General features: G+C 48.8%; 1 protein-coding gene across 2 annotated transcripts in view; it reads left to right on the top strand.

The window, feature by feature from the left end:
• Nucleotides 1–12,248, top strand: part of LOC138498008 (probable flap endonuclease 1 homolog) — a 240,901-nt gene that overhangs the window by 80,952 nt on the left and 147,701 nt on the right. For both annotated transcript variants that reach the window (XM_069621790.1, XM_069621789.1), the window contains exon 5: nt 3,335–3,420. In XM_069621790.1, the coding sequence (XP_069477891.1) occupies nt 3,335–3,420 (86 nt within the window). The remainder of the gene's footprint in view (nt 1–3,334; nt 3,421–12,248) is intronic.

The raw sequence follows: 12,248 nt of genomic DNA, 5'->3' as shown, positions 1-12,248 counted from the left end.
GCCAACAAATGGAATAGAGGGTAGCTGGAACAGCAAAGCACCCTACAATTCCCATCCATCATGCGTCATGTCCTGCTGCTATACCCTGGCACGGACAACTTCCCAACAGTGCCTAAGTACTTCCGGCAGGGTCATTGGGCCCATGGCATTGTAAGGAGGCTTTTGTGTTGCAGGCCAGGATGTCTTAGTACTGTAGGGAGGTCATCAGCGTTGTCACACTTTAATGGAGTCTACACTGTTGGGTCCTAAATACAATATCTTCCTTGTGATTTGGGTTCCTCTGCATCCTCTGTAGATGACATACAATGACTGCCCTGAAGAAGCGTTGTGCTGAGAAACAAGTGCTATGCCACACCTGAAATTCAAATATTTGATTCGCTAGTGATACCCATTGATTCTACTTTTCAAGTTTTGCCTACACTAAGAGATTGACTACTAGAATCATTGTATTAAGACCCGCAAGCGCACCTGCAGAAGCAACACACATTGATGTTATGTTCAACTTGATTTAATCATCATCCTTATCTGTCATTTGTGTTGCGCCTTTCACCATTGCTATGGTCCGAACTCACTGTAGGTTGAATGCCCTTGGGTACCAAAGTACAGGTATGGGAAATTGGTCAGAGAGGTATAGAATGAGTTTGTATTTGAACCAATATGAAGGTTGGTAGGGGTGGCCAAGGATGGCTGCATTCTTATGGCAGAGGAGTTGCACAATGTGTCTTAGAGTAGTGCAACATTATGTGTGCAGCTAGACCGAATTATATCATGGGGGGTGGCTGCATTCTTATGGCAGAGGAGTTGCACAATGTGTCTTAGAGTAGTGCAACATTATGTGTGCAGCTAGACCGAATTATATCATGGGGGATGGCTGCATTCTTATGGCAGAGGTGTTGCACAATGTGTCTTAGAGTAGTGCAACATTATGTGTGCAGCTAGACCGAATTATATCATGAGGGATGGCTGCATTCTTATGGCAGAGGAGTTGCATGCAACATTATTTGCACAATGTGTCTTAGAGTAGTGCAACATTATGTGTGCAGCTAGACCGAATTATATCATGGGGGATGGCTGCATTCTTATGGTAGAGGTGTTGTGCAATGTGGCTTCCAGTAGTGCAGGTTGTGGAAGGGTGCTGAAATACAATGTCTTGATGCAATATAGTGGCTATTCTATGATATCATTTGAGTGCAATACATGGGTTACCCGCAAAATGTATCTAAATGCAAGCCATTGGCTACCCTCAACTTCATCTAAATGCAATACATTAGCTACCCTCAAATATACATCTAAGTGCAATGCATTGGCTGCCCTTTCAAATAAATCTAAATGCAATACAATGGTTACCTTCAAAAATTAAAATGTAATACATGCCTATTCTAGGAAATGATCTAAATGCAAAACATTTCCTACCCTTAGAAATTAATCTAAATGCAATTAATTTGCTTCTCTCAAAAATGCATCTGAATGCAATACATTGGCTACCCTCAGAATTTCATCTAAATGCAATACAGTGGCTACCCTCAAAATTTAATCTAAATGCAATACATTGGCTACCCTCAAATTCATCTAAATGCAATACATTGGCTACCCTGAGAATTTCATCTAAATGCAATACATTGGCTACCCTCAATTTCATCTAAATGCAATACATTGGCTACCCTCAAATTCATCTAAATGCAATACATTGGCTACCCTCAGCATTTCATCTAAATGCATACATTGGCTACCCTCAGAAATTCATTTAATGCAATGCTTGGCTGTTCTAGGCAATCCTTTAAATGCACCACATTTGCTAGCTTTGGAGCGCAGCGAGATTTCTACACAGTGGTACGAATTGAAAGTAGTGATATAGCAATAAGTAGTGGCAGGATTTAGGAGGCACAGCACTGGCCGTGCTCCCAATCCCGACCACCTTCCCTGTCTGTAGCAGAAGACATCTATGTACGGTGCACACAGTGAACACGGCCAACCGGGGATGGGAGCTGCCCGGGCAAGGCTTCCCTGTGAGGGCCTCTGAAGTGAGGATGTTCTGGTCACGTGATCGGATAGCAGGCCAATCAGGCGATGGATGGGCAGGGGTGGGGGAATGGAGAGAGGCAGGTCAGGGTGGGGGCTGGGAATCGTGGGGAAGAAGAAAGATGGAGGCCCTAAATCAGGGGAGCTTGTACAGGCCACCAGATCAAAGTGCTTACCAGCTTGTTGCACTGTTAGTGTGGTGCGTGAAAATCTGATTCTAAGGTCTCATTTTACATTCTAGATATGCACTTAGCGCTGCGCTTGGCACTGTGAGGGCTGGTTCATGATCCTGGCAGTCATTAGGAGTTAGTTGGGTTTCTGGACAGGAATACCACTGGTGGTAGTTATCACCTCTGCGGGTGGTATTCCTGAAAAGCTTTCCAATTCAGGGTTTCCCACTGGTGGTAGTGGTTTTGCTGGAATACTACCAGTGGTGTTCCACAAAACCACTGCCGCCAGTATTAATCTGTCACTATATGTTTTGCAATTTTATTTCCTGTCAGTTTCCACCTGATTCACGTGATTGTGGTAATGAATAACATACAATAATGGTTTATACCACTAGAGTACATGTTTTTCAGTCACAAGCGGGTCATCCCCGACCCTTTTCTGCACTACATTCTTCTGTATAGAAGGGATTCTGTATAGTTAAACAACCTAAAGAAACATTTCTGGGCATTTTAAAATTCTGTAAGGTGGAGATAAAAATAGGCAGACCTTCATCTTGTGAATTCTCCAAAGGGGTTTACTGTGGGAATACCGCTGTAGGTAATACCTCCAAACCCTGTACACGGCGAATGGCAATTGCGGCTGTATATTACCGGCAAAATCAAAAACATCTACTTGTCACATGCTGTAGCATTGGTTCTACATAAACATATCTTTCAACTGTTCAAATCAAAATAAATGACCTGTGCATTTTCAGAAACAATGTATTGTTCATGTTAATTTTTTTTGCTCATAATTATATCAAACAAAAAGGTAGGAAACGCTGTAATATCAAAATTGACTGTTCAGTTGTTTGAAAACTGCTCTGTATTTTCAAACTTGACTTTCTCCCTGATGAAGGGCTGCTACTTCGGAACCGAACCCTAGGTTTGCATAAGGACCGGCTTATACTCCTTTTTTTGAACCTTCATACAGTCGTCCTTATTAACCTCCCTGTATCCTCTAGACAGAGGTAGAGGCCCTTTTCGTGTGTGGAATTCTATGAGCATTCCTGCAGTCCTGTTTTGGATTGTTGACATTTCTGTATAGGTGAACTCGATGGACAGGATTTCATGATGTTTCTATGTCTTTGCTCCTCCCATCGCAGGCCAGGAACTTCCGCTCAGCCCGCAGAGAGCCATAGAGAAGGATTGCGAGAGGCTGCTGCGCTGCTTGGGCGTCCCATGCATCCAGGTATGGTGAACCGGAGGGGCAGCTTTGTAGGGGAGTCTGCTCTATGGGGAGGCAATGCATCCTGGGTAATTGTGTAGACTGTGATCAGTCCTTAGGTAGAGGCAGAAGATGGTTGGTCAGATTGGAGATGAGCCTGTGTTAATGCTTTAGGTTTCTTGTGCGGATGTCCACATGCAGGAACCATCATTGTGATTATGTGTACACGCGGTATATGTCCGGGTTACCCTTATGCACCGCTTTTTGTTTTGCCAAAATGTGGTTTCATCAGGAAGTTGAGTTCTGGGGTCATAGGCTGGCCCGCTTTGAAGTCAGTAATTATCTGAAAAGTTCATGGAGGAAGAGAACCGCAATTATATGATTGGCCAAGGTAAGTCTAGGCCTCACTTAACCATTTCATTTGGACATGTGAGTTAAATACAAAGAGGAGTGGGTGATGTTTCTGCTGTCACTCTTACGCGGGCCATTTTTCTGGAGTTTTAGTATTTTTCAATGGGAGCAGGAGACGCCATACGCTGAGGGCAGAGCCCCCAGGCTGGGATAGGATTCTGCTTAAATAAGGTCTGGGGCAAAAGGGGGGTCCCCCGCGTGTATATTAAAAAAATAAAATGGTTGTGTTCGGGGTGTCCATCGTGAAATGGTGCCCCACAGGCAAGCAGCATGGTGGACACGGCCCACGCCCATATGAGAGTGCATGGGGCCAGGACCGTGAAAGTGGAAGAGCATTTTATTTTTTATTTCATATAGTTTATACAAACTTTTGAAATACAAAAACTGACACAATTCTCACAAATAAACCTGCACTCAAATTAAATTTTTGTCACATACTCATTGAATGGTAATAAAAACAGAAGAAAAGTTCCTGCATAGTGGAGTAGATTATTTGTATTTAAGATTTATATTCTGACCATGAGTTCTCATTCACTGTTCACACTAGGAGGTACCAACTCGAACATCAAGCATTGTAAGCTGTAAATGACCGAAATATAAGGGTGCAGAGGGGGCTGAGGACTGAAGTCAGAAGAGGGCACGAAGCACACCTGGCAGCCGGTGGCAACGAAACAGGTGCCATGGAAAGGAGAACAACAGCGACCTGACCCCGATTCAGCCCAAGCGCAGCAGTAGGAAGAAAGTGTGCAGCCGCAGTGCCCAAAGACAGAAGAAAGGAAAAGACAGGAGCTGACCTACCAGTGCTTCTGCTGCAATCATTCCCCAGTTTAGATAGCAAATTACACTGATTCCTAAAGACCCCATTTCCAAAGAAGGATAAAGACAGATGAGAGATGTTATACTGAGGGGCGAGGCGGTGACCAAGATGGTGTAGGATCTTTTTTTTATTTTTTTGTGCGTTTATTTCAATCATGTTATATACACTCAGCAGGGGTTCTCTGATATTATAACACCTTTAGCCTCCATTCTCTGATTGTATAAGACATCTACAGCCATGAACACAGATCCCTTCGTGTTATCACATCTTAACAATCAGAAACAAGTGACAGACTCCCTAGTGCAGTGCTACTCCCATAACAAAGAAGTTCCTGGATTTGCTCTAACTCTATACCAAGAATAAATGATGCTCTGAAGTTGTCACAACTCTATTGAAAGAAACAAGCACTTCCTGGGGTTATCAGAACTCTCCACGTAGACTCTCCAATATGATCACCTATCTACACTCGAAGAAAAGGGCTTCCTGGTATCATCACAACTCTGCCTGATATTATTACACTAGAATTGCAAGAATTAGAATGAGTCGTTGTAGAGGGTGCATTGTTTGGCAATGTTAAATTTGACAGGTGGCACGCCCCCATTTCTGGTCTAAGCCTTTTCCTTAGTCCCACCCCTTTGGTATAGATTTTATATACATTTGATAAAAAACCCAATATTTGTATATCAATTTGATTGACCCCAGATAATTTTGATATACATTTTATTTAAATTGCATGTAAATGGTATATATTCCAATATACATGTTTATATATTTTTAATATGCATTTCTATATGCATTTTGATATCAATTTTATATCAATGTTATATCAATTTTGATATACATTGTAATTAAAATTTTAATAGAAAGTTTGTATACATTTCAAAACAATGTTTTATATCAATTTTGATATACCTTTTATATACATATTATGTATAGTATACATAGATGATGTGAGGCCTGCCCATACGTTTTATTGCACCCTGAAATAACCCTATTTGTATTTGCATTATACGCAAAGTGTGTGGTTCCCATGCTTAAACAAAAGCCCAAGCTGTTGGCATGGTCATTCTTGTCCTTGCGGGAACGTCCAGTCACTTCAAAACTGTTAATTAGCTTTGCCATTCACATGCCTACACAAAGGCCTAAACCGTCAGCTTTGGCAACACTTGTTCTTTAAGGATTGGCCCACACCAGCTCCTCCTGGGGTGCCACGGCCACATCCCCACCCCGTCTTAATAACCTCTTCACTATAAAGGGGAATAGTGCTCTCCCGTCTTATCCCTAAAAGGACTAGGCAATCATCACAGCCTTATGCGATTCCCAGCTTCTGCACTTAAACATACAGTGTGATCTTGTGCAAAAGCCCCTTATCTCCAGGTGATCAACATTTTGCCCTTTTTCAAAACACAGCGAGCCAACAAGCTGGCTGTAAATGACCTCTAGGCACTACATTAAGCCGGGGTGGATGCATACACATATATATGCACTCCCACGTTCTTTTCCTAGGACCAGCGCCACTTGAGTTTCAGCAGACAGCTACAAATGAAGTGAATACCCCTGAAAACAGGCATGTCCTAAAATGTGTAAAATCCTGCACTCTCGAATCCTCTGTGACAAAGCCGAATCCAGGCCCCCAGAGGTAAATCTCAGCCGTTGCTAATGAGCAAAAAGTGTTTGCTTTTGCAGCAAAGATTTCAGAAGCATGGGGCTGCGCGGGAGGCTGTGATGGGGGCAGTTTGGGCAGAAGCCTGCCTTGCTCTGCGATGGTCAGAGGCAGCTGTGTAAGCACCGGAGCAGGAAAATACACATGTACTCTATCTTTAGCTGGCTATTTGCGGCCTCTGACGCAATACAGTGACCCAGGAAGCCAGATATTTTATAATCTGTGACATAATGTGCATTTCGCTGCACCAGCAGCAGGATGCCTGAGGTTTGCTGATAAGACAGTATTGTATTCTTAATGAAAACAAATCAGTCAATGTCATGGTGGGGCCTGTGAATGTGCAGAACATGCGTTTCCTGGGAGCCCAGCCGCAAACCCAGACATCTGGAACCCAAACATAATATCTGTGGTCGTTGTCGGTATGTCCGGCTATTTTAAGCTTCTGATACAATGACTCAGGAAGCCAGCTATTTTATAAGCAGCAGGGTGCAGGGTGCCTGTGGTTTGCTGATAATTGTTAAGGCCTCCTGCTTCATGTCAACCCATCCATAGATCAAGACATTTAGACCTCATAGATACAATCTGTGGGGGTGCCGGTCTTTACCCCTTAAAAGAGGTGGAGCTGCCTGTGCCCCATGGGGATTCTGCAGGTGCTGCATTCCTGGCAATTACAACCGTGGATGGTTTTGGCATTTGGAGTCTCCTGCTGGGTGACTGATTGGAGTTGTTTGCAGGCCTGCGGGGAAACCCGATGGAGATAATTGGATCCCTGGCAGGGGCTCAACACTCAGATACCATGCAGAGGACTGCCCCCTGGGCGACCATGATTGTAAGCCAATCGCTGTGTTTACTAACCAGATTAACAGCTGCAAACCTTGCTGGTGAAGATTTAAAAGGTGATCTGCTTTCTTATTTTCAAACTAAACACGGATATGGTTTGGGGCTATTTTAAGACCTGAGTTCTATATGTTTAAAATTGTATAATTTCAAACCCCCCCTTTATAGATTTGTTGACAGCCATGCTGGCTGCTAGTCTGACATGCAGAAAAAAGACACTAACCAAATGCTCTCAACATCATGAATAACAGAGAGCTAGAGGGTTGTAAAAAAGATTCTCCATATCTATTGGGGTTTTGCGCAGCTTCTTTTATGGCATGTCTTAAGGTACAGCCGTGGGTAAATAGATTTGTCAGGTTTACAGGCCCATGCTTTAGAGGTGCACATTCAGTGCAGGGGGTCAGCATGCTCTAACAAAGCAGCAGCTTTATGGTGATGGGATAGGATTTGTCGTGGGAAGTTCAGAAGCAACATGAGGAATTCCTCCCAGAAAGGGGGTTAATCACCTGGAAATGCCAACCAGATTAATAAGGTGAGGTAAGGACAGGGTTGGGAGTTCTCTGGTCTACCTTGTTACAACAGGCTATGAAATGGTCTTTCCATCGAAAAGGTTTCCAACGAAAGCTTTTCCAACGGAAATTATGCATCGGAAATGTTTCCATCAAATGCATTTTTGTTCTTTTTTTTGGGGGGGGTCCTCCCCCAAACCTCCATATTTTAGCCTTAAAAACCACCCCAAAGAAAATTAAACCTTTACCCAACCCATATATGCATTTGATGCATATTTGTTCAGTGCATCATTTTCGATGGAAAGGCTTTCAATGGAAATCTTTTTGATGGAAATACCAGATACCCTATGAAATTAGCAGGCTACATGGATGATCAAGCAACTGTCGTTTTCCCAGAGTCACAGTCCCCCTGAGACACAGGCTGCATCCCCGATGAACTCCACAACACAGTGTTGTTGACGCATCCTGTGTGTCTCAGTGTGGCGTTGCCCCGTGAGGGTACGCGCACGCGGCGGCGTGACGTTGCACGTCGCCGCGTGCGGCTTAAATAAACGGGGCGTGCCCGGCCGCAGCAGAGCGACCGGGGAGCCCGAAACACACGGATGTGTCCTGCGTGAGGTCTGTGGGTGGAGGGGCTCACGGGCACGCATGGGGGCATCCTGAGACCCCCAACAGTGGCAACGAGTGTTCTGGATGCCCAGGCCCGGCGGTGAGAGTCATCCGGGAGAATTTTTCCATTTGTCGGGACATCCGCGGATGGTTCGTCTTACGCCGTGGCCACGGACCATCCACGCGGCTGGCGGCCATTTTGCACACGTGGTTGCGGAACTTCCAGGAGCTCCGGTTTGGAGTCGGAAGGTGATCCGAGCCAAATTTTTGGATATGCTGACTGTGGGCAGCCTAACCTGCAGGCCCATGCCTGGGTTTTGATGTTTTGGCCAATTTTGGGTCTCTGACGTCGTGTAGTAGCTGGGAGACGGACTGAGGTGGCTGGGCCTTCTCATCCCACTCCAATTTTCAAGCTCAATTTTTGGAACCTCCAACTCGAGAAGGCTTCTTTAACCCCTTCATCATCACGAGGGTGGTGGCAGTGTGGGGAGAGGTCCAAGTTGCGGCCCTTAGGACTGGAACGAGGGTGCCTGTGCGTTTGGGCCTATGAGTGATATCGACGCCCTGGAGGGTGCGGCTGCCACGACCTCGGAGGATTCACAGGACGAAGGCTTGGCGGATCTATTTCGGCAGAACCCCCCCGCAGTAGGTGCCGTTCAACAACCCCGTCTGGCCATGGCCCAGGCCAGGGCGCAAGCGGCCCTGCAGCCCATTCCAGAATTTGATACTGCAGGTCCCCCATCCAGCCTGGGCCCCCGGTGGAGAAGATGGATCGGACGTCTGGACATGTATTTCCGGGCCGCCCAGGTGACGGACAATGATAGCATGGTGGAGACGATGTTATATTCAGCCGGAGTCGCCGTCCAAGAGATATTTGAATCACTGACTCCGGTGGACAACTCCTACGACCAAGCCAAAGCCGCTCTCCTCGCACACTTCATTCCCCTTGCCAACGTGGATTACGAGAGATTCGTCATGCTGTCGGCCAGGCAGAAGGAGGATGAGACTCTCGACACCTTCTATGGTCGCCTGCGCCGCCTCTCCCAAGGGTGTGCGTGGGGGGATGCGGAGGACATGATCCGGACCATGCTGATCCAGGCTTGTTCATCGGGCAAACTGAGGCGGCAGGTCCTGAGAGAGCCCGGCCTCACCCTGCCCCGCATCATGGAGCTGGGGCGGTGTCATGAGGTGGCGGAGGCCCATGCCAGCAAAATGGAAGCCGGATCCCGCGCCGCGCGGCCGGAAGAGGTGTGCACCGTCTGGCGGGGCGGCAGAGGGGTGCGAAGGCCCGGTGGTGCTCCCAGAGACAGAGCAGGAAAACCCGTGGAATCATGCCAAAAGTGTGGCTATGACCTCCCCCACCCATCTGAGTGTGTCGCAATGGGGAAGATCTGTGGACGCTGCGGGATACCCGACCATTTCTCGAGGGTGTGCAGGGCGGCCCTACCTGTACTGGTTCCGAGAGGGCAGCCTCGACTGTGGACTCCTCGCCAGAGTCGCCCGCCCAATGTAGCTCAGGTGGCGCAGGCGGAAGAGGATGCGCCGGCGGAGGAAGCTGAGGAGGAGGACGAGGAAAACATTTTCTTCATCTCCAGCGTGGAAGTCCTAAAAGGGAGGAGCAGGAGACAGCCGAGATGTGTCGTGGAGGTGAACTGCTCGCCTGTCCCGGTGCTGGTCGACACTGGGGCACCGGTCAATGTAATGGCGAGAGGACATTATGCCGCGCTCAAACCACCACCGAGTCTGGCGACACCGAGAGCCCGCATCTTTGCATTTGGGGGGCGGGAGCCCTTGCCATTGGACGGTGCGTTCGTTGCAAAGGTGGAGCATGACGGGTCCATGATTAAGGCCCGATTCTACGTGACTCCAGTGAGCAGCAACACCCTGTTGAGTTGTGCGGCAGCGGAGGCTCTTGGCATCGTGAGTTTCGCATACTCAGTCTACCTAGAGGACATAAACGACCTGCTGGACAAGTACTCTGCAATCTTTAAGGGGATTGGGAGAATGAATAGTGATCCGGTGAGGCTCCACATTGATGAGTCGGTGCAGCCGGTGGCTCTGAAGCATAGGAGGATCCCTTTTCATCTGAGGGACCAGGTTGACAAGGAACTAGACAACCTGGTGAACCTGGACATAATCGAGAAGGTGGAGGGCCCGACACCCTGGGTGTCCCCCATAGTAGTGGCGAGGAAACCGAAACAGCCGGACTCTGTCCGGATCTGTGTCGACATGAGGTTGCCCAACAAGGCCATCAGGAGAGAACGGCACTTGACCCCGACCATCGACGACATAATAGCAGAAGTGCAGGGGGCCAGGTTCTTCTCCAAGTTGGACCTACGAGCCGGATACCATCAAGTTGTCCTCCACCCAGAGTCCCGCTACATCACGACCTTCACTACTCACAGGGGGCTCTATCGATACAAGTGGCTGAGCTTCGGAGTATCATCAGCAGCCGAAGTGTTTCAAAACTTAATTCGAGGCGCCCTCGCAGATCTGGAGGGCGTCCTCAACATTAGTGACGATATTCTGGTCTTCGCCAAGACTGAGCTGGACCATCTGAAAGGTCTTGCCAAGACCCTCGAGAGGCTGCAGTCGCTGGGGCTCACTCTCCACAAGGACAAGTGCGAGTTCCTCCGCCCGACCATTGAGTTCTTTGGGTTCATATTCAAGGAGGGCGGTGTATCGCCGGACCCGAAGAAGGTCTGTGACATCAAGACGGCGCGACCGCCTGAGTCGGCATCGGACGTGCGAAGCTTCCTGGGTATGGTGACATACTGCGGGCGATTCATCCGGAACCTGGCCTCGAGGTCGGAGCCACTCAGGGCCCTGACAAAGAAAGATACAGCCTGGCAGTGGGGCCCGTTGGAGCAGTCAGCGTTCGAGGACATCAAGGGCGCCCTGACGGCAGATGATACCGTGGCTTTCTTTGACCCGGCCCTTGAGTCTGAAATTGTGGTGGACGCGAGCCCGCTCGGCCTGGGAGCTGTGCTCACTCAAGTAGGCCGAGATGGAGGAATCAGACCAGTGGCCTACGCCAGCAAAGCCCTCTCCGAAACCGAGCAGAGATACTCCCAGATAGAGCGCAAAGCTCTGGCCGTCCTGTGGGGCTGTCGGCACTTTCGGCTGTATGTGCTGGGAAGACCTGTAACGGTGGTGACGGACCATAAGCCACTGCTCCCGATAATGGCTGGGTCATCATCGAAGCCGCCGGCCCGAATCGAGAGGTGGATGCTTGCCCTCTTGGAATATGGCGCCACCCTGATATACCGGCCGGGTGCCAACAACGCGGCTGACTACCTGTCCCGACACCCGGAAGGTGGTGGAGGGTCAGTGCGAGACTCCTGCGCCGAGGAAGCCGACGACCACATCAGAATGGTGGTAGAGGGTGCCACTCCCAATGCAATGCCGCTACCCGAACTGGAGGCTGCCGCGGCCAACGACGAGTGCTTCCGCATATTGAGAAGCTCAATGCGATCGGGGTCCTGGAAATCCGTGCTGGAGCTGGTGGCGGGGCGCACTCAAGAGGCCAAAGTGACCCTCGAGCAACTCTGGAAGGTGAAGGACGTGCTGTCCTTCTCGGAGTCAGGCCTGCTGCTGCGGGGCGATCGCCTGGTGGTGCCGGGCTCCAAAGTCAATGAGGTCATCAGTCTGACACACCAGGGACACCAAGGAGCCGCCAAGACGAAGGCAAGACTGAGGCTGAAGGTGTGGTTTCCAGAGCTAGAAAGGAAGGTGGACGACTTCGTGGCGGCCTGCGTGTGGTGCCAGGCGGCCTCCCCGGTCCAGCGGGAGCCTGAGATCGAGGTAATGCCACGAGGGACCCGGCCGTGGGAGGTCGTACATGCGGACTTTGGATCCACAGCTGTGGGCACCCACTTCCTGGCCATTGTCGATGAATACTCCCGATACCCCGAGGTAGAGTTCGTCGAGTCAGTGGCTTTTGAGCACGTGGTGGGAGCAGTGGAGAAGATCTTTGCCACTCATGGATTTCCTGTAACACTATGCT

The sequence above is a fragment of the Ambystoma mexicanum genome, chromosome 5q, assembly GCF_040938575.1.
Source record: "Ambystoma mexicanum isolate Mex_15411 chromosome 5q, UKY_AmexF1_1, whole genome shotgun sequence".
Lineage (NCBI taxonomy): Eukaryota > Metazoa > Chordata > Amphibia > Caudata > Ambystomatidae > Ambystoma > Ambystoma mexicanum.
The sequence above is the reverse complement of the archived record's forward strand: the minus strand, read 5'-3'. Positions and strand labels throughout refer to the sequence as shown.